This window comes from Symphalangus syndactylus, chromosome 6, assembly GCF_028878055.3.
Source record: "Symphalangus syndactylus isolate Jambi chromosome 6, NHGRI_mSymSyn1-v2.1_pri, whole genome shotgun sequence".
Lineage (NCBI taxonomy): Eukaryota > Metazoa > Chordata > Mammalia > Primates > Hylobatidae > Symphalangus > Symphalangus syndactylus.
This window is the reverse complement of record NC_072428.2, coordinates 65,946,743-65,972,222: the sequence shown is the minus strand read 5'-3', so window position 1 is coordinate 65,972,222 and position 25,480 is coordinate 65,946,743. Positions and strand designations below refer to the sequence as shown.

The following is a 25,480-nucleotide window of genomic DNA, read 5'->3' as shown; positions in this document are numbered from 1 at the left end:
ACTGTATTTAAATTTTGTAGTTGAGTGACTGTGGTTCCCACTGTTAGATCTGACATACAGAGAAGAGCAATTACAGGGCCCTTCAAAGATACAGGTGCTGCCCTCATGAATCTATTTTGCAAGGCATTGGTCAAGAATGTATCTTCTGGACCCTCCCAGCTGGGATGAGTAGATCTAAAGTGACTAATCTACTCCACCATTCCAATATCCCTAAGCCTTTGGATCCCTTCCTCTACATTAAACCAAAGGAGATGAGGCATTTCCAGCTCGCTCACAGTGGGTTATCTTTTAATCCATATTTCAGCTAACTGAACAAATTATTACAACGTTTTTTTTTCACTTGAGCTGCAACATTAAATGTAGAGTCCCTACTTAGTGGGGCTGGATCAATAAATTAGCCTGATCCAATTCTTTGTTCCTTCCACCATTATCCCACACCCTTAATATCCATTCCCATACCTGTTCTTCAGATTTCTGTTTATATAAATTAGAAAATTCAAGTAGTTCTTTTTGAGTATAGTGTACCTCCTCATAGGTCACACTCTGAACTTCACCTCTAGGGCCCACTGAGAGGTCAGCCTAGTTATAAGTCTAGAAGCAAACAGGGCTGTTGGGGGTGTCTCCTGAGGAGAATCAACATTATCTTGCCTGGCAACTGCCTCAGGGGAGCCATCACTGTTTTCTTAGGCAGTGCGGGGTTTATCTCCTCAGACAAAGGTGGAAAGGCTGATGGCAGCGTGGGTCAGGGAGGGGATGTTGCCACTACTGGGAATGGGGAAGCTGTTTCTTCTGGCAAAAAAATGTTCATCAGAGTTTATAAACTCAGTGTCCCCAGCTTCATGAGAGACCTTCCAAACATTGCCATTCCAAGTTACAGGGTCCCATTCTTTTCCAATCCGTGCCCTTACTTTAAGGGCTTGTGTCTGTTTTCCCACAATTTCATATCTTTCTCTACAGGAGATAAGACTTTCACTCAGGGTAATCTTAGCAGATTTGAGACTCAGTATCTGCTTCTGAAGCTGGTAGTTAGAATCCCTGATTTCATCATTTCTTTTCATCACTTTGTCCACTGAACTCAGGAGCAACCAATCAGCTTCATTATATTCCTTGATTCTCCACATATAGTCAAACGTGTCATGTATAGAGTCACTAAACTCCTTGCCTCTCATGAATGGTGAATCAGGTATGTCAAATCCATTAATCTTGCATAACTCTCTAAACAGTTAATGCCAAGGACTATCAGTGTTTGCTACTAGAAGTAGAGTCCTTAGCATTTTTGGGTCTAATCATGTTAAGCAGCCAACTCCAGAAACCCCCAAACCAATGAAAGGACTTCATTCTTAATATTCTATTCCTCTACAACCACATATATATATATATATATATATATATATATGAGTTTATTAAATATTAACTAATATGATCACAAGGTCCCACAATAGGCTATCTGCAAGCTGAGGAGCAAGGAAAGCCAGTCCGAGTCCCTAAACTGAAGAACTTGGAGTCCAATGTTCAAGGGCAGGAAGCATCTAGCATGGGAGAAGGATGTAGGCTGGGAGGCTGGGCCAGTCTAATCTTTTCACTTTTTTCTGCCTGCTTTATATTCTAGCTGCATTGGCAGCTGATTAGATGGTGCCCACCCAGATTAAGGATGAGTCTGCCTTTCCCAGCCCACTCACTCAAATGTTAATCTTTTTTGGCAACAACCTCACAGACACATTCAGGATCAATACTTTACATCCTTCAATCTGATCAAGTTGACACTCAGTATTAACCATCACAAAGAGATGCATAGATAGATGAACAAATATACGAACAATGAATAAGGGCTCTGATCTGGCTAAGAGAAATGCCAAGCTCAACCACCTTAGGACACCCAAGTAGCCTCTGCCTGGGAAGCAGTCTTTTACTTTGTGCTTAGTCTATGATGGTGGATGTGCCGCCATGTTCAATATGTTGATGGATCCAATTAGCAATTGTGGCAGTGCAGGCTCAATCAGCATCTTGATTCCAGTGGGTCTCATCAGAGGACAGGTCCTTACTATGTATATCTACGTGAGAGATACAGTCAGATTGACGGCCCTGATTTGTTTGCATAGTTCATGGGACCAAAGAGGAGTGGCCAAAAGAGGGGAGCACAAAATAAAGAGCTCTATGTTTCTGATACAGAGGCTACCTGGGTATCCCAAGGTGGTTGAGCCTGACATTGCTCTTCATGAGATGACACATCTTCTCAGTTTGTTCATCTGTCTGTGTATCAAGTTTTCATCTAATCTTTATTTTTCATTCATTAAACAAATATGTATTTATCCTAGAGACTGAAAAACAGTAAGATATCCTGCTTGTCTTACAAGATACTCTAATGGGACAGATAAACACAGATAGACACATACATGTGCACACACACACATATATACATATACATTTATGTAATTTATAATACAATATGCTAATTACAGTGATAGATGTAAACTACAGGAGCAGAGAAGAGGAGCGTCTGCAATAGACTAGAATCAGATAAATCTTTCTGTCCACAGTAGTTGCAAATTTCTCTTTCACAATCAGTGCAGGTACATGTCTCTATAGCTATTGCCTGAAAAGGGGTGGAAATTTCTGCTCACTCACTCCTTTTAGAGTGAATCTTAGAAACTGAGGCTGACTGCTAGGTTGGTGAGGAAGTTCTCCTAGCCAGTGGAGAGTTGGCAAAAACCCTTTGGGAACTGTCTTAGCCTGCAACCACTTCAGAAATTTCTCCTCATTAACGTGCATTAAAGTGAGGGATTTTTTTTTTTTTTTTTGAGACAGAGTCTTGCTCAGTCACCCAGGCTGGAGCGCAGTGGCTCACTGCAACCTCCACCTCCCTGGTTCAAGTGACTCTCCTGCCTCAGCCTCTCGAGTAGCTGGGATTACAGGTGCATGCCACCACACCCGGCTAATTTTTATATTTTTAGTAGAGATAGGGTTTCTCCACATTGGCCAGGCTGGTCTCAAACTCCTGACCTCAGGTAATCCATTCTCCTTGGCCTTCTAAAGTGCTGAGATTACAGGCATGAGACATTGTGCCTGGCCTAAAGTGAGGAATTCTTATTAGGCAGTTGAACATTCAGTGTGGTCAGCATGTTTACTACCCAGTTCCTAAAGATGTTCCACAAATCCCTTTCATCAGCCTAGAAGTCTCTGATCCTTCCTCTTCCAGAACACTATGAATCTGTCAGCATTCCATCCTTGTCACTGTCAAGAACTGTGAGGAGTCTAAGATTGTATCCTACTTGCGAACTAAGAATTTAGTCTGCCACAATTTCATCGATGCTGCCAAAAGAATCACAGGGCAGAGACTAATTACTTGCAACAACAGCAGTAGAGTATCAACATTTTCTTGTACCAATTTCTCAAGCCCCAATTTTTACAGTGCATGGCAAAGATGGTCACATGATACAGTCATACGCAATGGGTCATGTTGTAGGTTGTGTTCCCTCAGTTTAGGTAACATCTATTTTATAATGGCCTGTAAGCAAACCTACCTTTTGCTTTGAATGTAGACATTATTTTTATCATCTAAAGCTGTAGTTATAAAAAGATAGCCCAAAGCAAAGGCAGTCAATGCCACTGCTAGTTCTGAGAGCTCCAATAGCTTCCATAGAGATTTCTCCAAGAATGAGAACTTACATAAAGTGAAATCAGCCCTCTATCTTCATCTTCCCATTAACCATGCTCAGCTTTAACCAGATCATCAATTTACTTTTGAATAGCCCATGTTCAACACTCCCTGCTGGAAACCTTTGAAATTTAAAATTGGCCTTTGAATAACTGTCCCATTTTATGTTTTCTCTTTGGGAGCAATATAAAAATGGGTTAGATAGTACATTCATATGCTAAAATTGAAATAAGCAACATCTAATAATATTTATTCAGGCCTTAGATATTTTAATGTGTATATTCAAAGTTTGAAAACAATATACATGGCAGAAAATAAAAAAGGAGTATTGATTTTTTAAACTTTTATTTTAGCCTACAGATTGCAGTGGATCAAAGGAAAATGCTTCATGTATTGAGCAAAATAGAGAAAATCAGTGTTTTGAAAATGAAACTGATGAGACGACAACTGTAAGTGTTACACTGTTTTCTTTCTTACTAGGTTTCATGGGTAAAATTTGTCTTGTTCTCTGTGGATAGTGCTAGTAGTGTTAAAGAAAGAAAAGAAAATGTGTAACCTAATTTCTAGCTTTGGCCTGGTCAGCATATTGGGTTCTCAGGCTTCTGAGCTGACACTGAATGTGTATCATTTTGAGTAGTTGTGTGTTTCATTTTGGGTTCTGTGTTTTAGTATGTAGTCTTTAAGTGCCGGTTATCACACAATCATTTTGTAAGCTATTTCACTTTTCCTCTCTTGAAAAATACTTTTGTTTAACCTAGAAGATGTTAACTATTTGAGACAGTAATAAAATACTAAATGTGCTTCTAGGAAAGGAAGTTACCTAATTTGGCAATGAGACTGTTTTCTTTTTTCCCAAAAGAAGAGAGGGAGGGTGGACATCCATGCTGGGCTCATGAATACTTAGAAAACACATTTTTGTACTTCCTGGCTCTTCGCAAGGATATTTGTATTTTTACTTCCTGAAAATGAAGTCATTAGTCTTAAGTGGGATACAAATGTGCCAACCTTCCAGGCAGCTAAATTAAATAAATGCTGAAAAATATATTAGAGAAACATTTGTTTTCATAGTTGGAGAGTATATTGCTAGCTTATGCTGCTTAAATGCTAAAAACTTCCCTTTCCTCATCTTATAGGGTACTTTTGAAATTTTAATGAGATCTTGAATATGAACATGCTTAGTACTGCTTGGCAAATAGTAGCTATTCATGCTATTGAAATTAATTGCAAGTTTTGCATTTATTTTATTGAGTTGATATTTTTATTAACATTGGAAAATAAAAATGAAGATATTAATGAAAACTTTAGACCTTTAATGAGGAATAAATACTTCATATTTAATATGGTTTTCTTTATTCCTGTTATTTCCTTTGAACAATTTAAAATAATTGGGAGTATTTTTTAGGGGTATCTTCTGTGTTTAAATAAACCTAATATGCAAAACGTAAAGCTTGGAGATTTGATATTCCAGAGTTCTAGTGAGAAACAACGAAAAAATTTTTTTTTTTTTTTTTTTTGAGACAGAGTCTCGCTGTTGCCCAGGCTGGAGTGCAGTGGCGCGATCTCGGCTCACTGCAGGCTCCACCCCCTGGGGTTCACGCCATTCTCCTGCCTCAGCCTCCCGAGTAGCTGGGACTACAGGCACCCGTCACCTCACCCGGCTAATTTTTTGTATTTTTAGTAGAGATGGGGTTTCACTGTGTTAGCCAGGATGGTCTCGATCTCCTGACCTCGTGATCTGCCCGCCTCGGCCTCCCAAAGTGCTGGGATTACAGGCGTGAGCCACCACGCCCGGCCACAACGAAAATTTTTAATCAGCTTACAGAGAAATGAGGAATCTTAAAGAAATAATTGACAGGACTTGGTGACTAAGTAAATTGAGAGTTAGGTGGTATCAGCACAAAAATGGGGTTATTTGGAGGAAAGCTGACTAATGGATAGATAGAGTTAAATAATTCAATTATGACATCTTAAATTTGAAATAACATGGGAACAACTAAGAAAATACCTTTAGAGGAGATGGGGCATATTTGTTGAGAACTAAGTCTAATATCAAAAGTAGGACAGTGTGATAGAATGGAATGAACAAAAGATCCAAAGTCAGAGACCAGGATTTGTATCTTGGCTCTATCACAAATTAGTCATGTGACCTCAGGCACATTAAATGACTTTTTATTGTGCCTGAAATGAGATAAAATGAGATTATACCTATTGTTACTATACTATAGGAATATAAAGAGGATGAAATGGGATAGTTATATATGAAAGGATTGATAGGTAAATGCTCTAGATATTGCATGCAATTGGAGAAATGAGTAGAGCACTAAATGCCTTCAGGAATATTTTGTTTTAGATACTGTTTTAGTTGTTTGATACTTTGTCTTTTTCAGCAGAAAACAGTCTAGCGAATCTTATGAATTAGAACTGGTTGATTAAGAGACTAAGTAAATACCATGCACGTACTACAATGGGTGGGGCAGAAAGTTAGGTTTCTTTCAGTAAGAACAGAGAGGTAACAAGGTAGAAACACATTTGACTGTAGGACACATATCAGACTGAGGAGGAAGAATCGTGTAAGAGTAAGTCATAACTGGAAACAGAGATGTTAGATTATTGTCTTTGTACACTTACTATTTGAGTGTTCTTGGGCAAGTCACTTAGACTATCTGTGTGCCTCAGTTTCCTAATCTAAACCCTAATCTAAAGTGAGAGACTGATTAGATACTAATAATTTATGAGGCCGGGTGCAGTAGCCCATGCCTGTAATCCCAGCACTTTGAGAGGCCGAGGTGGGTGGATCACCTGAGACCAGGAGTTTGAGACCAGCCTGGCCAACATGGTGAAACCCCATCTCTACTAAATACAAAAATTAGCCAAGTGTGGTGGTGTGTGCCTATAATCCCAGCTACTTAGGAGGCTGAGGCAGGAGAATCACTTGAACCTGGGAGGCAGAGGTTGTAGTGAGCTGAGATAGAGCCACTGAACTCCAGCATGGGTGACAGGGAAAGACTCCACCTGAAAAAAAAAATAAATAAAAATAAATAAATAAATAACTTATGAGTTCTATTATAATACATTTGTTTGCTTCGATAGAATAGAATGATCATGTATTTTAGAGAATTTCAGCATTGCTCTTAATTATTTTTAGGCTATAGTGTATATTTGTACTCTGTTAAATAGCTGCACCTTCTAATTAACAATAATTTTGTAGCTCAGCTCTATTTTTCTGGTAACTGTTCTTTCTGATATTTAGAAGGGAACTTCTTTTTCTGAATGCCACTCAGCTGTGGGATAGAAGGTTTTTATGTTTGTTTGTTTTATGGAATGAGAGCAGAATGAGAATCCCTTGGTCTCTATGTGTTTACATTAAATGCTTCCCATGATCCTTATTTTAAAAGTGATAGTTCCAAGACACTAAATAGCCTAATCAATTTTGGAGAATAAGAACAAACTTAGAAGCCTCAGACATCCTGATTTCATAGCTTACTACAAAGCAACAGTAATCAAGATGGTGTCATACTGCCATAAAGACAGATAGATATATTCATCAATGAAACAGAATGTAGATCCCAGAAATAGACCCTTGCATATATGGCAAATTACTTTAAGTAAGGGAGCTAGGACTACCACTGGGGAAAGGATAGTTTCTTTAACAAATGGTGTTGGGAAAACTGGATATCTACATGCAAAAGATAAAGTTGGGCCCTTGCTTTATACCATATACAAAAATTAACTCAAAATGGATTAAAGATATAAGTAAGACTTTAAACTCTATAACACCTATAGAAAATATAAGATTTAAATTATAAAACTAATAGAAAAATGTCAGGACACATTGGATTTGGCAACAATTTCTTGAATATAACACCAGAAGCACAGGAAACTGAAAGCAAAAATAAACAAATTCTACTGCATCAAACTTAAAGACTTCTGTACATCAAAGAAAAAAATCACCAGAGTGAAAAGACAACCAATGGAACTGGAGAAAGTATTTGCAAATCATATACACGTGAAGGCTTTATATCCAGAATGTATAAAGAACTTCTACAACTCAACAACAAATAACAAGTAACACAATTAAAAATGGACAAAAGACTTGAATAGAAAATTCTCCAAAGAAAATATACAAATGGCCAACACATCTATGAAAAATGTTCAACCCACTAATCATGAGGGAAATGTCAATCAAAACCACAATTAAAAATCATCTCACACCCATTAGGATGCCTGCTGTCAAAATAACAAAATAATGTGTTGATAAAGATGTGGAGAAATTGAAATGCTTGTACACTGTTGGTGGGAATGGTGCCACCATTATGGAAAACAGTATAAAGATTCTTGAAAACCTTAAAAATAGAAATACCGTATGATCCAGTAGTTCCACCTCTGGGTAAATATCCAAAAGAATTCAAAGCAGGACCTTGAAGAAATATTTACACAGCCATAATCATCACAGCCTTATTTGCAGTAGTTAAGTGGTGGAAGCAACCCAAATGTCCGTTAACAGAAGAATGGATAAAGAAAATGTTATACAAACACACACACACACACACACACACACACTATGTAGCCTTAGGAACAAAAGGAAATCCTATCATATGCTAACATGAATGGACCTTGAGGGCATTATGCTAAGCAAAATAAGCCAGTCACAAAAGGACAAGCACTGTATGATTCCACTCCTATGAAGTATCTCAAGTAGGCAGACTCATAGAAACAGAAAGTAGAGAGGTGGTTGCCTAGGGCTGGAGAGATGAGGGAGGGGGAATTAATGTTTATTGGGTATACAGTTTCAGTTTTTCAAGATGAAAAACTCATCTAGGTATCTGTTTCACAACAATGTAATATACTTAACACTATTGAACTCTACACTTAAGAGTGGCCAATATTATAAATTTAAGGTTATGTGGTTCTTCTTACGTTACAATAATAATTTAAAAACTGAGGCTGGGCACGGTGGCTGATGCCTGTAATCCCAGCACTTTGGCTGAGACAGGAGGATCACGAGGTCAGGAGATCGAGACCATCCTGGCTAACATGGTGAAACCCTGTCTCTACTAAAAATACAAAAAAATTAGCCGAGCATAGTGGTGGATGCCTGTAGTCCCAGCTACTCGGGAGGCCGAGGCAGGAGAATGGCGTGAACTCAGGAGGCAGAGCTTGCAGTGAGCCCAGATTACACCACTGCACTCCAGCCTGGGCGACTGAGCGAGACTCCGTCTCAAAAGAAAAAAACAAAAAAAAAATTAAAAACTGATGTTTTTGAGTTAATCTTCCCAGAGGGCCAAGTTTGAAAATATTACAGAATCAGGATTAAAGGTAATTTTAATGGCAATACAGAGTAGTGACTCTCCTTGGTTTTAAATTATGTTTATTGTCACTCTGCTAAAAGGGATTCTATCATCTGCTGGAAAGCCTCAAGTTATAGGATATATACCACCTCCCAAGGTAGCTCATTCCATCTGGTCAAGTTTGAATTTTGTTAAGTCTCATATATTTATAAAGCTTTATTTAACTAATCAATCCAATGTTAATGTATTTGTTTACTGTCTCTAAAGCAACACAAACACTACAGAAATGATATTATATTAATTGAATACAACTGTATTTAGGATTCTGTTTTTTATACTTGCTTGAAAACAATGAAGTATATTCTGTTCAGATATAGAGCACTTAGGATCAAACATTGAAGTTTATGGTATTTACTACCTGGATCAATGAGTTCAGTGATTTTCAAAGTGCAGAAGATTATTAGAACAACGATGGGATGGGAAGTGGCATCAGATAATCAAGATTTATCCTGTTTCATCCACTTGGTCAATAGAATATTCACGATACTGAAATAAGAGATGACACAAACAAGTATACATTCCATTCTAATGGATAGGAAGAATCAATATCATGAAAATGGCCATACTGCTCAAAGTACTTTATAGATTCAATGCTATTGCCATCAAAATACTATTGACATTCTTCACAGAATTAGAAAAAAACTAAATTTCATATGGAACCAAAAAAAAAAAAAAAAAAGCCCATATAGCCAACACAATCCTGAACAAAAAGAACAAAGCTGGAGGCATCATGCTACCTGACTTCAAACTATACTACAAGCCTACAGTAGCCAAAACAGCATGGTACTGGTACCAAAACAGACATATAGACTAAGGGAACAGGACAGAGACCTCAGAAACAACACCACACATCTACAACCATGTGATCTTTAACAAACCAGACAAAAGCAAGCAATGGGGAAAGGATTCCGTATTTAATAAATGATGCTGGGAAAACTGGCTAGCCATAGGCAGAAAATTGAAACTTGACCCCTTCCTTATACTTTATACAAAAATTAACTCAAGATGGGTTAAATACTTAAATGTAAACCCCAAACCATAAAAACCTTGGATAAAAACGTAGGCAATACTGTGTCCAGAACTGGTGGGTTCTTGGTCTCACTGACTTCAAGAATGAAGCCGCGGACCCTTGCAGTGAGCGTTACAGCTCTTAAGGTGGCGTGTCTGGAGTTTGTTCCTTCTGATGTTCGGATGTGTTCGGAGTTTCTTCCTTCTGGTGGGTTCGTGGTCTCACTGGCTCAGGAGTGAAGCTGCAGACCTTCACGGTGAGTGTTACAGTTCTTAAAGCGGCACATGTGGAGTTGTTCATTCCTTCTGGTGGGCTCGTGGTCTCTCTGGCTTCAGGAGTGAAGCTGCAGACCTTCACAGTGAGTGTTATAGCTCATAAAAGCAGTGTGGACCCAAAGAGTGAGCAGTAGCAAGATTTATTGCAAAGAGCAAAAGAACAAAGCTTCCACAGTGTGGAAGGGGACCTGAGCGGGTTGCCACTGCTGGCTCGGGCAGCCTGCTTTTATTCCTATCTGGCCCCACCCACGTCCTGCTGATTGGTAGAGCCGAGTGGTCTGTTTTGACAGGGCGCTGATTGGTGCATTTACTATCCCTGAGCTAGACATAAAGGTTCTCCACGTCCCCATCAGATCAGTTAGATACAGAGTATGGACACGAAGGTTCTCCAAGGCCCCACCAGAGCAGCTAGATACAGAGTGCCGATTGGTGTATTTACAATCCTTGAGCTAGACATAAAGGTTCTCCAAGGCCCCACCAGAGTAGCTAGATACAGAGTGTCAACTGGTGCATTCACAGACCCTGAGCTAGACACAGGGTGCTGATTGGTATATTTACAATCCCTGAGCTAGACATAAAGGTTCTCCACATCTCTACCAGACTCAGGAGCCCAGCTGGCTTCACCCAGTGGATCCTGCACCAGGGCTGCAGGTGGAGCTGCCTGCTAGTCCCACGCTGTGCGCTCGCACTCCTCAGCCCTTGGGTGGTCAATGGGACTGGGCGCCGTGGAGCAGGGGGCGGCGCTCGTCGGGGAGGCTCGGGCTGCACAGGAGCCCACGGAGGTGGGAGAAGGCTCAGGCATGGTGGGCTGCAGTCCTGAGGCCTGCCCTGCGGGAAGGCAGCTAAGGCCTGGCAAGAAATCGAGCACAGCGCCGGTGGGCTGGCACTCCTGGGTGACCCAGTACACCCTCCACAGCTGCTGGCCAGGGTGCTAAGTCCCTCATTGCCCGGGGCCGGCAGGGCCGGCCAGCTGATCCGAGTGAGGGGCCTGCCAAGCTCACGCCCACCTGGAACTCCAGCTGGCTCGCAAGCGCCGCGTGCAGCCCTGCTTCCCGCTGGCGCCTCTCCCTCCACACCTCCCTGCAAGCTGAGGGAGCCGGCTCTGGCCTTGGCCAGCCCAGAAAGGGGCTCCCACAGTGCAGCGGTGGGCTGAAGGGCTCCTCAAGTGCTGCCAAAGTGGGAGCCCAGGCAGAGGAGGCACACCGAGAGCGAGTGAAGGCTGTGAGGACTGCCAGCACGCTGTCACCTCTGAATACCATTCAGGACATAGGTATGGGCAAAGACTTCGTGATGAACATGCCAAAAGTAATAGCAGCAAAAGCCAAAATTGACAAATGGGATCTAATTAAACTACAGAGCTTCTGCATAGCAAAGGAAACTATCATCAGAGCAAACAGGCAACCTATAGAATGGGAGCAAATTTTTGCAAGCTACCCATCTGACAAAGGGCTAATATCCAGAATCTACAAGGAACTTAAAGAAATTTACAAGAAAAAAGCAACCCCATTAAAACGTGGGCAAAGGACATGAACAGACACTTCTCAAAATACATTTATGCAGCCAACAAACATATGCATTAAAGCTCAATGTCACTGATCATTAGAGAAATGGAAATCAAAACCACAATGAGGTACCATCTCATGCCAGTCAGAATGGCAGTTATTAAAAAGCAATAAACAATAGATGCTGGTGAGGCTGTGGAGAAACAGGAATACTTTCACATTCTTGGTGGGAATGTAAGTTAGTTCAACCATTGTGGAAGACAGTGTGCCAATTCCTCAAAAATCTACAACCAGAAATACCATTTGACCCAGCAGTCCCATTACTAGGTGTATACCCAAAGGAATATAAATCATTCTGTTATAAAGATACATGCACATGTATCTTTATTGCAGCACTATTCACAATAGCAAAGACATAGAACCAACCCAAATGCCCATCAATGACAGATTGGATAAAGAAAATGTGGTACATACACACCATGGAATACTATACAGCCATAGAAAGGAATGAGATAATGTCTTTTGCAGGGACATGGATGAAGCTAGAAGCCATCATCCTCAGCAAACTAACACAAGAACAGAAAACCAAACATCACATGTTCTCACTCATCAGTGGGAGTTGAACAATGAGAACACATGGATACAGTGTGGGGAATAACACACACCAGGGCCAGTCAGGGGGTGGGGGGCAAGGGGAGGGAGAGCATTAGGACAAATAGCTAATGCATGTGGGATTTAAGACCTAGATGATTGGTTGACAGGTGCAGCAACCCATGGCACATGTATACCTATGTAACAAATCTGCACATTCTGCGTTTGTATCCTGAAACTTAAAGTAAAATAAAATAAAAGAATATTGACCATACTGGTTCATCAAGTCAGTAGCTAAATAACTTTGGGCAAGTCAATTTTTCTTAGTCTGAGTTTCTTTACCTGTAAAATTATACTTAAGTCACTGGTTATGTATACTTAATGATATTATGCACATCAAAATTCATAATTGGTAAATGAAAAGTTAATGGTTATTTGCAAGTCATATATTAGATAAGGGGTTAATATCCAAAATTTATAAAGAATTTATACAACTCAGTAGTGGAAAAACAAATAACTAATTAAAACATGGGCAAAAGACTTGGATGGATATTTCTTCAAAGAAGACAGAAATGTCCAATGGGTATATAAAAAGAGGTTAAACATTATTAATCATCAGGGAAATGCAAATCAAAACTACAATGAGAAACTACCTCACGCTCATTAGGATGGCTTTATCAAAAAGTCAATAGATAGGAGGGAGGCAAAGCAAGATGGCTGAATAGAACACTCCAGTGATTATCCCCCCTGCAGGAACACCAAATTGAATAACTATCCGTGCAAGAAAGCACCTTCATAAGAACCAAAGGTTAGGTGAGTGATCGCAGTAGCTGCCTTAAATATTATATCAAGGAAAGAGGCACTAAAGAAGGTAGGAAAGACAATTTTGCATTGCCTATACCACCCTTCCCCAACCCATGGCATGTATGCAGAAAATCTGTGTGTTTGTAGGAGAGAGAGTGAAGTGATTGTGAGACATTGCATTGGAATTCAATTCTGCCCTCTCACAGCAGAATACAACATAGGGCAAAATTCCACCAGTGTCCACAGATGAAGCATTTAGACTAGCCCCATTCAAAGGAGAATTCTCCACCCCAGTGGTAGGAACTTGAGTTTGGGGTAGCTCCACCATTGGCTGACTAAAGTAGCCTAATGTCCTAGATAAATTTGAATGTCAGTCAGGTAACAAGGTCTGCAGTCCTTGGATAAGTCCTGGCACTGCTCTGGGCTTGGGGCCAGTGGACTGGGGGTACATGAAGCCCAGTGAGACACTAGTTGTCACACCCAAGGGAGTGTTTGTGCTACCCCTCCCTAATTCCAGGCATCCAGCTTGGGAAAGACTCCTTATACTTTGGGAAAGCAGAAGAAAAAGTACAGAGGACATCTTGCAACCTGGGTACCAGCTCAGCCACAGTAAAATAAAGCACCACGCAGATTCCTGAAACCCTTAATTCCAGGTCCTAGCTCCTGGATGGCATCTCCAGACCTACCCTTGGCTAGAAGGGAACCTGTTCCCCTGACGGGAGGGACCCCTTCATGGCTGAATATGCCACCTGCTGACTAAAGAGCCCTTGGACATTGAAGAAACATCAGCAGCAGCCAGGAAATAGTAGCCATGGACCTTGGATAAGACCCAAATACTGTGATGCCTTCAGGTATTATCCAGCATAGTCCTGGCTGTGATAGCCATGGGAGTACTTATGCCACCACTCCCCTAACTCCAGGAAGCTCAGGAGAGAGAGAGAGAGACAGACAGACAGACAGACTTCTGTTTGGGGAAAGTGAGAAGTGAGGGAAGAGAATGAGAGACTGCTGACCAGTAATCCAGGGAATTCCCCAGATCTTACCCAAGGCTACCAAGGTGGTACCTCTAGGAGTCTGCAAGAATTACAGCATTACTAGTTCTGGGGTATCTCCCAGTGTTGATATGGCTTCAGTGACCAAAGACTTAGATTACCACACCCAATTCCATTTGAATACCTGGAAACCCTTCTCAAGAAGGATAGGTGCAAACAAGCTATCCTTGTTTGCACCTATCTCCTTAAGAGACTGCGAGCTTAAAATAAATACCTAACTTCTAAATACCCAGATATTAATAAACATCCACAAGCATCAAGAACATCCAGGAAAACCTGATTTACTAAACAAACTAAATAAGTCACCAGTGACCAATTCTAGGGTGGTGGAAATATATGAACTTTCAGAAAGATAATTCAAAGTAGTTGTTTGAGAAAGCTCAGTGAACATCAAGATAACACAGAGAAGGGATTCAAAATCTTATCACAGAAATTTAACAAACAGATTGAAATAATTTTTTAAATAATCAAGCAGAAGTTCTGCAGCTAAAAAATTTCTATTGTCAAAATGAAAAATGCTTTCGAATCTCTGAAGAGTAGAATTGATCAAGCAGAAGGAAAAGTTGGTGAGATTGAAGACAGGCTGTATAAAAAACAGTCATGGGGGAAAGAAGAAAAAAATAATAAAAAGAATGAAGCAAACCTATGAGATCTAGAAAACAGTCTCAAAAGGGAAAATGTAAAATGTATTGACCTTAAGGAGGAAGTAAAGAAAGAGATCAGGTAAGAAAGTTTTTTTAAAGAAATAATAACAGAAATTTCCAAACCTAGAAAAAATATTATTAGGTACAAGAAGGTCATGGAAAATTAAGCAGATTTAATCCACATAAGACTACTTCAACACATTTAATAATCAAATTTCCAAAGGCTAAAGAAAGGATCCTAAATGAAGCAAGAGAAAAGGAACAAGCAACATGCAAGGGAGCATACATCTGGCAACAGACTTTTCGGTGGAAATCTGACAGTCCAAGATAGAGGGGCATGACATATTTAAAGTGCTGAGGGAAAAAAAAAATAAAACAACTTTTATCCTAGAATAGCATATCCGGGGAAAATAGCCTTCAAACATGAAGGAAAAATAAAACTTTACAAGTCAAATAAAAGCTGAGGGATTTCATCAACAGTGGACTTGTCCTAAGAGCAATGATAAAGAGAGTTCTTTAAAAGAAAAGGCCATTAACAAACAGTAAGAAATCATCTGATGGTACAAAACTCACTGGTAACAGCAAATACACAGCCAAATACAGAATACTTCAACACTGTAATTGTGGTGTGTAAACCACTCATATCTTGAATAGGAATAGTAAAAGACAAACTAATCAAAAATAATAACTACAACATATTTCTAAGAAATAGTATAAAAAAATAGAAACAACTGAAAGTCAAAGAATATGGAGGATAAAATGTAGAGTTTTTTTTTTAAGTTTTCTCTTTGCTTGTGCATTGTTTTTGAAATCAGAGTTAGGTTGTCATTAGTTTAAAATTATTTTTTACAAGATATTATTTGCAAGCTTCATGGTAACCTTGGATCAAAAAAACCCACAACAGATACACCGAAAAGTAAAAGCAAGAAATTAGAACATACTTCCAGAGAAAATCACTTTTACACAAAGGAAGACAGGAAGGAAGGAGAGAAGAGAAGACCACAAAGTAACCAGAAAACAAATAACAAAATGGGAGGAGTAAGTTCTTACCTATCAATAATAACGTTTACTATAAATGGACTAAACTTTCCAAAGAAAAACATAAAGTGGCTAAACTGATTTTAAAAAAAAAAAAAGACCCAATTACATGCTGCCTACAAAACTCACTTCACCTATAGAGTGAAATTAAAGGGATGGAAAAAGATATTCTGCACAAATGTAAACTAAGAAAGAGCAGGAATAGCTATACTTGGATAGAATAAATTCTAAGATAGGAACTAAAGGAAGAGACAAAGAAGCACATTATATAATGATAAAGGATTCCATTTGGCAAGAGGATATAACAATTATAAATGTATATGCACCCAACACTAGAGCACCCATATATATAAAACAAATATTATTAAGGCTAAAGAGAGAGAAAGACCACAATACAATACTAGCTGGAGAGCTAAACACCCCATTTTCAGCACTGAACACATCATCCAGACAGAAAATCAACAAAGAAACATCAGACTTAATCTATACTGTCAACCAAATGGGCCTAATAGATATTACAGAACATTTTATCCAAAAGCTGCAGAATGCACATTCTTTCTGTCAGCACATGGGTCATTCTCAATGATAGACCATATGTTAAGGCACAAAATGAGTCTTAAAATGTTCAAAACATTGAAATTATATTAAATATCTTTTCTGACCACTATGGAATAAAACTAAAAATCAGTAAGAAGAGGAACTTTGGAAAGTATACAAACACATAGAAATTAAACAATATGCTCCTGAGTGACAAGTAGGTCAATGAAGAAATTAGGAAGGAAATTTTAAGATTTTATGAAACAAATGAAAATGGAAACACAACATACATAAACTTATGGGATATAGCAAAAGCAATTCTAAGATGGAAGTATACCAATAAGCACCTGCATTAAAAAGTAGAGAAATTTCAAATAAATAACCTAATGATGCATTGTAAGGACTAGAAAAGCAAAAGCAAAACAAGCAAAAATTAGTAAATCAACAAACTTTTAGCCAGACTGAGAACAAAAGAGAGAAGACACCCCAAAATAAAATCAGATGAAAAACATGACATTACAACTGATATCACAGAAATTCAAAAGATCATTAGGGATACTATCAACAACTATATGCCAAAGAATTGGAAAACCTAGAATAAATAAATTTCTAGACACATACAACCTACCAAGATTCAACCGTGAAGAAATCTGAAACCAGAATAGACCAATAACAAGTAATGAGACAGAAGTCATAATTAAGTCTAATTAAAGAACTAATTAAAGAACATAATTAAAGAGCTAATACCAATCCTACTCAAACGATTTGAAAAAATCTAGGAGGAAGGAGCACTTCCAAACTCACTTCATGAGGCTAGTATTACCACGATGCCAAAACCGGAGAAAGACACATCAAAAAAGAAAACTATAGGCAAATATCTCTGATGAACATGGATGCAAAAATCCTCAACAAAATACTCACAAACCAAATTCAGTAACAAATTAAAAGGATCATTCATCAAGACCAAGTGAGGTTCGTCCAGGGATGCACAGATGTCTCAACATACAGAAATCAATCAATGTAATACATCATATTGACAGAATGAAGGATAAAACCATATTTCATTTGATGTTGAAAAGCATTCAATAAAATTCAACATCTCTTCATGATAAAAATGCTAAAAAATGTGGCATAGAGGGAACATACCTCAACACAATAAAATCTATGTATGCTACACTCCTACATAGTACCATACTGAAGGGGAAAAATTAAAAGCCTTTTCTCTAAGATATATAACAAGACAAGGATGCCCATTTTTACCACTGCTATTCAATATAGCACTGGAAGTCCTAGCTAGAGTAATATTTAATTACTCTAATTAAATTTTTAAATTACTCTAAGTAATATTTAATTTCTCTCATTTAGAGAAAAAAAATAAAGGGCATCCAAATTGGAATGAAAGAAGTCAAATTATTGTTATTCATAGCTGATACGATCTTCTATTTAGAAAAATCTAAAAATTCCACCAAAAAACTGTACTAATGGAACTGAAGAATAAATTCAGTACAATTGCAGGATACAAAATCAACATACAAAAAGCATTAGCATTTCTAAATGTTAACAATGAACAATCTGAAAAACCAATAAAAAAACCCATTTACAATAACTACAAGTAAAATAATATACCTAGGAATAAATTTTAATCACAGAAGTAAATGATCTCTTCAGTGAAAATTATAAAACATTAGTAAAAGGAATTGAAGAAGGCACAAAAAATGGGAAGATATTCTGTGTTAATGGATTGGAGAAATCAGTATTGTTAAAGTGTTCATACCACTCAAAGCAATCTATATGTTCAGTGAAATCCCTATCAAAATAACAATGACATTCTTCACAGAAATAACAAAGTAATCCTAAAATTTGTATGGAACCACTATAGACCCAGGATTGCCAAAGCCATTATGGGCAACAAAAAGAACAAAGCTGGAGGAATTACATTACCTGACTTTAAATTATACTGCAGAGCTGTAGTAACCAAACCTGTATAATATTGGCATAAAAACAGACACGTAGATCAATGGAATAGAATAGAGAACCCAGAAATAAATCCATACATTTACCATGAACTCAATTTTGACAAAGGTGTCAAGAACATAATATTGGGAAAAGGACATTCTCTTTAATAAATTGTGCCAGGAAAACTGGATATCCATGTGCAGAAAAATTGAAACTACAACCCTGTATCTCACCATATGCAAAAATAAAATAAAAATGGATTAAATATTTAAATATAAGACCTGAAACTATGAAACTACTAAAAGAAAACATTGAAGAAACTCTCTAGGACATTGGTCTGGGCAAAAATTTATTGAGTAATACCTCAAAAGTGCAGGCAACCAAAGCATAAATAGAAAAATGACATTACATCAAGCTAAAAAGCTCTCCATAGCAAAGGAAATAATGAACAAATGAGACATTATAGAATGGGGGAAATATTTTCATGTGGTAATAGATTAATAACCCTAATATATAGGGAGCTCAAACAACTCAATGGGAAAAAAAACAAATAATCTGATTTTAAAATGGACAAAAGATCTGAACAGAGATTTCTCAAAAGAAGATGTGTAAATGGCCAATAGATATATGAAAAATACTCAACATTATTAATCATCAAAAAATGCAATCAAAACAAGAGGTGGGTATCATCTCACCCCAGTTAAAATGGCGTTTATCCAAAAGGCAGGAAATAATGAGTTCTGGTAAGAATGTGGAGAAAGGGTAACCCTCATACACTGTTTGTGGGAGTATAAATTAGTACATCCACTATGGAGAGGAGTTTGGAGGTTCCTCAAAGAATTAACAATAGAAACTACCATATGATTGAGCAATCCCATTGCTAGGTATTTATCCAAAAGAAAAGAAATCAGTGTATTGAAGAGATACCTACACTCCTATATTTATTATTTATTCACTTAGCCAAGATTTGAAATCAAAGTGTCCATCAACTGATGAATGGGTAAAGAAAATGTGGTACACACTGGAATATTATTTAGCCACAAAAAAGAATGAAATCCTATCATTTGCAACAACATGGATGGAACTTGAGGTCATTATGTTAAGTGAAAGAAACCTGGCACAGAAAGACAAATTTCACATGTTCTCTCTCATGTGGCTAAACATTAGAACAGTTGAACTCATGGAGAGAAAGTACAATGATGGCTACCTGAGGCTGGGAAGAGTAGCGGCAATGGAGGGGAAAAGTGGGGATGGTTAATTTTTATAAAAGTGTGGTTAGATGGAATGAAAAGATCAAGTATTTGATACAACAGGGTGACTATAGTCAACAATAATTATTGTATATATCAAAAAACTAAGAATGGAACTGGAATGTGTCTAATACAAAAAACAAAATAAGTTCCTGAGGTGATGGATATCCCAGTTACCCTGATGTGATCATTAAACATTTTATGCTTGTACCAGAACATCACATGTACCCTATAAATATATATAACTATCATGTACCGATAATAATTTTTTAAAAAGATAGGTTACAAATGCATATTTTCTAAAAAAGTTATTCTGTGCATACCTTTCTTTGTTTTGGGAGTGTCATATAAATTGTTTTCTATTTCTAAATAAAAGTCAAAAGATGACAAATGTTGGTGATGATGTGGAGAAATAGGAACTCTGTACACTGTTGGTGGGAATGCAGATTGGTACAGCCATTATGGAAAACGGTATGGAGGTCCCTAAAGAAGTTGAAGATAGAACACTGTATGACCCAGCAATTCCTCTTCTGGGCATATACACAAAGGAAATGAAAGCACAATCTTGTAAAGATATTTGCACTCGTATGATCTTTGCAGTATTATTTACAATAGCCAAGATGGGGAAATAAGTGTCAGTGCGTGAATGGATAAAGAAACTGTGGTACACACATAATATGGAATAATATTCAGCTTTAAAAAAGAATGAGATCTTTCCATTTGCCATTACATGGAGGAGCCTGGGAGGACATTATGCTAAGTGAAATAAGCCAGACACAGAAAGGAAAATATTGCGTGATCTTACATATATGTGAAATCTATCTATCTGTGTGTGTATACATATACACATACTTACCATATACAAAATAAAATTTAAAAAATACGCACAGAATAAAACAGTGGTTACTGAGTTGGGAGGAATGAAGAGATGTAGGGTGGAGGATACAAACTAGCAGATACGTACTATGAAGAAGTCTAAAGAGCTAATGTACACCATGAGGATTGTAGGTAATAACATTGTATTATATATGGGATTCATGCTAAATGAGTAGATTTTAGCTGTTCTTGACACTAAAACAAAAAATGGGTAACTATATGAGAAGTGATAAATATGTTAATTTGCTTCACTATAATAACCTTTTTACTATGTATATATATCTTACATGATGTTGTATACCTTAATTATTCCCAATACAATTTATTTCAAAATAAATTAATTTTGAATCCAAAAACTATTGTTTACGTGTATGTTTGTAAATACTATTGTTAGTGTAAATCAGATCCTTAGAAACCAAACTATGTTAAAGATCTTGCATTGCAAATTTCATGTTGGACTGCTGATTCTAGCCATATATTTTTTAAAGAGTTTCCATGTGATGCATCTCATTCATTCATTCACTCATTCAAAAATCTCTATGTAGCATCTGTTATGTTCTAAACACTGGTGATACTGCCATGGACAAAACAGATAAGGTTCCTGCTCTCACTGGTAAACTTCAGATAGAGGAGATAGTAAGAGATGAATAGAGAAGATAATTTTGGATTGTGATAATCATATGGAGGAAATAAACTGGGATGATGTAATGGAGACGGGATGGAAGAGATTCTAATTAGGGGAAATCAGTTTGGGAAGGTCTTGCTGAGGTAGTAACATCTGAGCAGAGCCTTGAATGATGAGAAGGAGCTAGCCATGTGCAAATCCAGGGAAAGACAGTTTCTGGCAGAAGAAACAACAAATTCAAGGCCCTGAGGAAGAATTAGAGTGAAACACCATATTTCAGGAACAGGTAACAGGCCAGTGTGCTTTGGGTATGTATTAGTTCGTTTTCAGGCTGCTGAAAAAGACATACCCGAGACTGGAAAAAACAAGAGGTTTAATTGGGCTTACAGTTCCACTTGGCTGAGGAGGCCTTAGAATCATGGCAGGAGGCGAAAGACACTTCTTACACGGTGACAGTATGAGAAAATGAGGAAGAAGCAAAAGCATAAACCCCCTGATAAACCCATCAGATCTTGTGAGACTGATTCCATAACACAAGAATAGCATGGGAAAGACCGGCATCCATGATTCAGTTACTTCCCCTGGGTCCCTCCCACGACATGTGGGAATTCTGGGAGATACAATTCAAGTTGAGATTTGGGTGGGGACACAATCAAACCATATCAGGGTATAAGAAGGTGGAGTATGGGAATGGCTTTTAGCAGTACTGCTGAGGTTATTTATATTGACTTGAAGGCAAAATTTTATTTTTGACCATATAGCTTTTTAGATTTGTGGCTTGCACACAACTATTTGGATTTCTGGAATCCACTCAACCCACAGCATTGTATAATAGGAAAAATTGAGCCACATAAGAAATGTAGTTAATGTTCAGCAAAGTTTATGTAAACTTTGATTTGTTAGGGAAACAATTTTTATTGAATGTTTACATCATTTGTAGCCTACCATTTTTATAAAATTTCAAAGGTTGTTTAGATTTTGATGATAATAACTGGGAGAGCTACATGGCTATCATTTAACTATGTTACAACTCACATGAGAAAAATTGACATAAAATTTAGGTCCATATAATTGAACATCATGATTAAAAGATGGGTTAAAAGTAAAAATTAATTCATTTCATTAGCAATTATTGGTTCACTCAAAATTTTGCTTGTTTAGTTTTTATATTTTTTTGTAAGGATACACATTTAACTTGAATAGAATACATAGACTCCTGCTTTTCATGAATTATTTTCAGGATCCAATACTGTCCTGATTTTTTTTAATGATAGAAACTCTGAAAAATTCAGTCTTTTTTCAGTTGATCCTAATTTCTTGCTTACCCCTGGAGACTTTGGAAATGAGGGCAGGCATTTTGCCATGACCTGCCTGCAGTCTATTTATTTTACTAAGCTAACAAGCTTTGCAGATGTCATTTGTGTGCCTGCTGTTCTGGGTATATGGGGAACAGATAGTCAGGGATAGGAGGCCAAGTGGGTGGATTTCTTGTTATTTCCTTTGGACCTAATCTTTCTAATGTGGAGTCCATTCCTTCTGGGGTTATTTCCAAGGCCCTTATAAGCTATGGAAGGTGTCAGGTAGGAGCCCAGTGATGAACCTATCTTTTTTAGGAGGATCACAGGTTGTTTATAATTCATCTGCATGGAGTCCGGGCTACCTTTGGCTAAGGAGAAGGCCTTTTGAATCTGTTTGTGCCACACTCTCAGGTTGGACCCAGAGGGACAGAAACGATTTCAGGATTTGCAGTGTGATGAGACGGAAATAACGTAGACCGCTCTCTGGGTTGGGGTCACCTAGGTTCTGTGTCACTTATGGCAGGTCATAGAACCTCAGGCAACTTCAGTTTCCTTAACTATAAAATAGGGATTATAATTATTTCCTAAAGGGTATTATGACCATGAGATAATAATTACAAAGTATTTACCCCAGTACTTCAGATAATAGCCACTTGATAAATTACTATTATTATTAACATGCTTATATTTATTACTGTTTTTCTAACACTATAATAAGCACCTAGTTTCAGTAGCATCCTGTACTTGTAACACTTCAGCTAGAAACTGCCCTTCTCCATTATAGATAAGACTGTTCTAAACCATACCTTCTTACATCAGACTGGATTTTCCCATGAAAATATTTTTATTTGCAAATACCTTCAGCTACATGCACCAATATATTTATTTTTAAATTTTTATATATGCACGTATGTATATATGTGTATATTATAATTAATATGAATATATGGTTCTCATATGAATAAGGGATCATAGGTTTAAATAGATTTTAAAAAAACTATCAAAAAATAGCATAACTAGAGCTGTGATTATTCTTTCATTCCACTAATATTGATTTTGTGCCTCTTAAGTGCCAGTACCATATTAGGTGCCAGATATATACATTAAATCTGCACTCAAGGGGCTTAGATTCTAGAACAGACACTGACTGGATTTCACGACTAGAGATATTTTTCCCTGTTGGAAACAAACAAAATAAAAGTAATCGTGGATTTAAGTGGTTAAGGTACAGGTTTAGTGCAAGTAATTTACAAGAGTAATTTTATGATATCCAACTTTCAATGATAGGTTTTACTAAGAATCAATATATTTCTAGTTTGAGATCATTAACGTCAAGGAATATCAAGTAAAGCAGCTTGCAGGCTGAGGCTTTTTATCTTGCCAGACACTTCTTCTGAAAATCACAGGCCCAATTGAGCACTATGTCTGTAAAAAAAAAAAAAAAAAAAAAAAAAAAAAAAAAAAAAAAAAAAAAAGCTTCATGTCAATACTTTGTTAATTATAAAAACAACATAATGTTTCCCTTGAGGCAAAGGAGTGAATTATCCTCTATCATCTTTATATCTGAGGAAAATCAATTGAAGATAAGGTATACACAAAGTGGAAATCCCAAATGGGTCTACACTTCAAAATGTTATGTACTTACTTATATCTAAACATACATACATTATCCAGTTAATCACTTGAGGTGAATACAAACAAATGAATATATAACATACATATTGTACATGCATTTACAGTATATTTGTACTCAAAATTATATGAGCAATGCTCTTTTTTCTCAAAGATTGCATATTCAGTTCGTAAAATGCTTGCTCTGAAGTATTTTTATTGGATGTATTTATTAAACTGATTGTATAAAGGTATAACATATTGCTGATTCATTCCTTTTTCAAATACAATAGAGTGCATGCAATTCTCTTCTCTCCTAACTTCTAGTTAAATCCTATGGTTCTTCCTCATCTTAGCTCAAGGCCCCTCTCCAGAAAGCTTTCCCTCACTGCTCCATTCTGGGTTAAATGCCTCTATTTTGTGGAAGTAAAACACCCCCAAATGCTTTCTGTACAGTACTATAGTTTTTTATTCTTTTGTGGGCAGAGATTTTGCTATCTTTTCCTCACTTTGCGTTTCCACATAAGTAGATTCTCAAGTATATTTGTTGAATGAATGAGACACTAGTCTAGGCAATGGAAATAAAGAGTTAAAACTATCTTTAAGGAGTGCATTTTAGAGGGTGATATAGACAATCAAATAATCACGTAATGAGCGCTCAACAAACATGTGTCAGGTGAATGACTTAGGGAGTGCCTAAGGTATTCTAGAACCTATGCTAGACAAGCTGTGTTTTATTTCTGCAAGTCTCTATAGTTTACAAAGTGCTTTCCTCTGTGATCCACCAGCGTTAGAAGACTAATCAGGCTCCCTTTGCTAATTTTAGTGTCCGCCTCTCTGCAAAAATGGAACTAAGTTCTGAAGTTATCATCTTCCAGGATACCTTGCGAAAATACTCACCTTACTCTGCTATCCGATTTATTTACTTCCTCTGTCTAACCCGATTGTCTCCATTCTGATTGTCTCTATGACTACAAAGACCTGGACTTGGAATTAAGGGACATGGTCTTTAATGTTGCCATCGAAAGTTACTAGGCTTTTGGGAAGTCATTTAAACTTCCCAAGCCTGTGAGACTGTTACAAGTTCTTTGTCAACTTTAAGGTGCTACAGGGACACAAAGCCTAATTATTTTGAACATAAATATGGCAATAAGTCTCAATTACCTATTAGATGTTAGTTGTGTCAGGGAAACATGCTGGGACATAAAGATATAAGGTTTTATGCACCCTTAGATAAGCTTAGGAAGTACTGAGTTAAAATAATTATTGTGATGATGTAACAAATTAGGGTGAATAGACAAAGTGGTGTTTCTTTGACCTTTTCAAATTACTGAAACATAAGACAGAGTTACCTAATGGAATGCACCAGAGCATGGATTCTATTGGTGGTGTTTAACTTGAAACTTATT

At 37.5% G+C, this 25,480-nt stretch overlaps 1 protein-coding gene across 5 annotated transcripts in view; it reads left to right on the top strand.

The window, feature by feature from the left end:
* Positions 1 to 25,480, top strand: part of DLG2 (discs large MAGUK scaffold protein 2) — a 2,194,174-nt gene that overhangs the window by 470,630 nt on the left and 1,698,064 nt on the right. For all 5 annotated transcript variants that reach the window (XM_055281255.2, XM_055281254.2, XM_055281252.2 and 2 more), the window contains one exon: positions 4,009 to 4,104. In XM_055281255.2, coding sequence (XP_055137230.1) covers positions 4,009 to 4,104 — 96 coding nt within the window. The remainder of the gene's footprint in view (positions 1 to 4,008; positions 4,105 to 25,480) is intronic.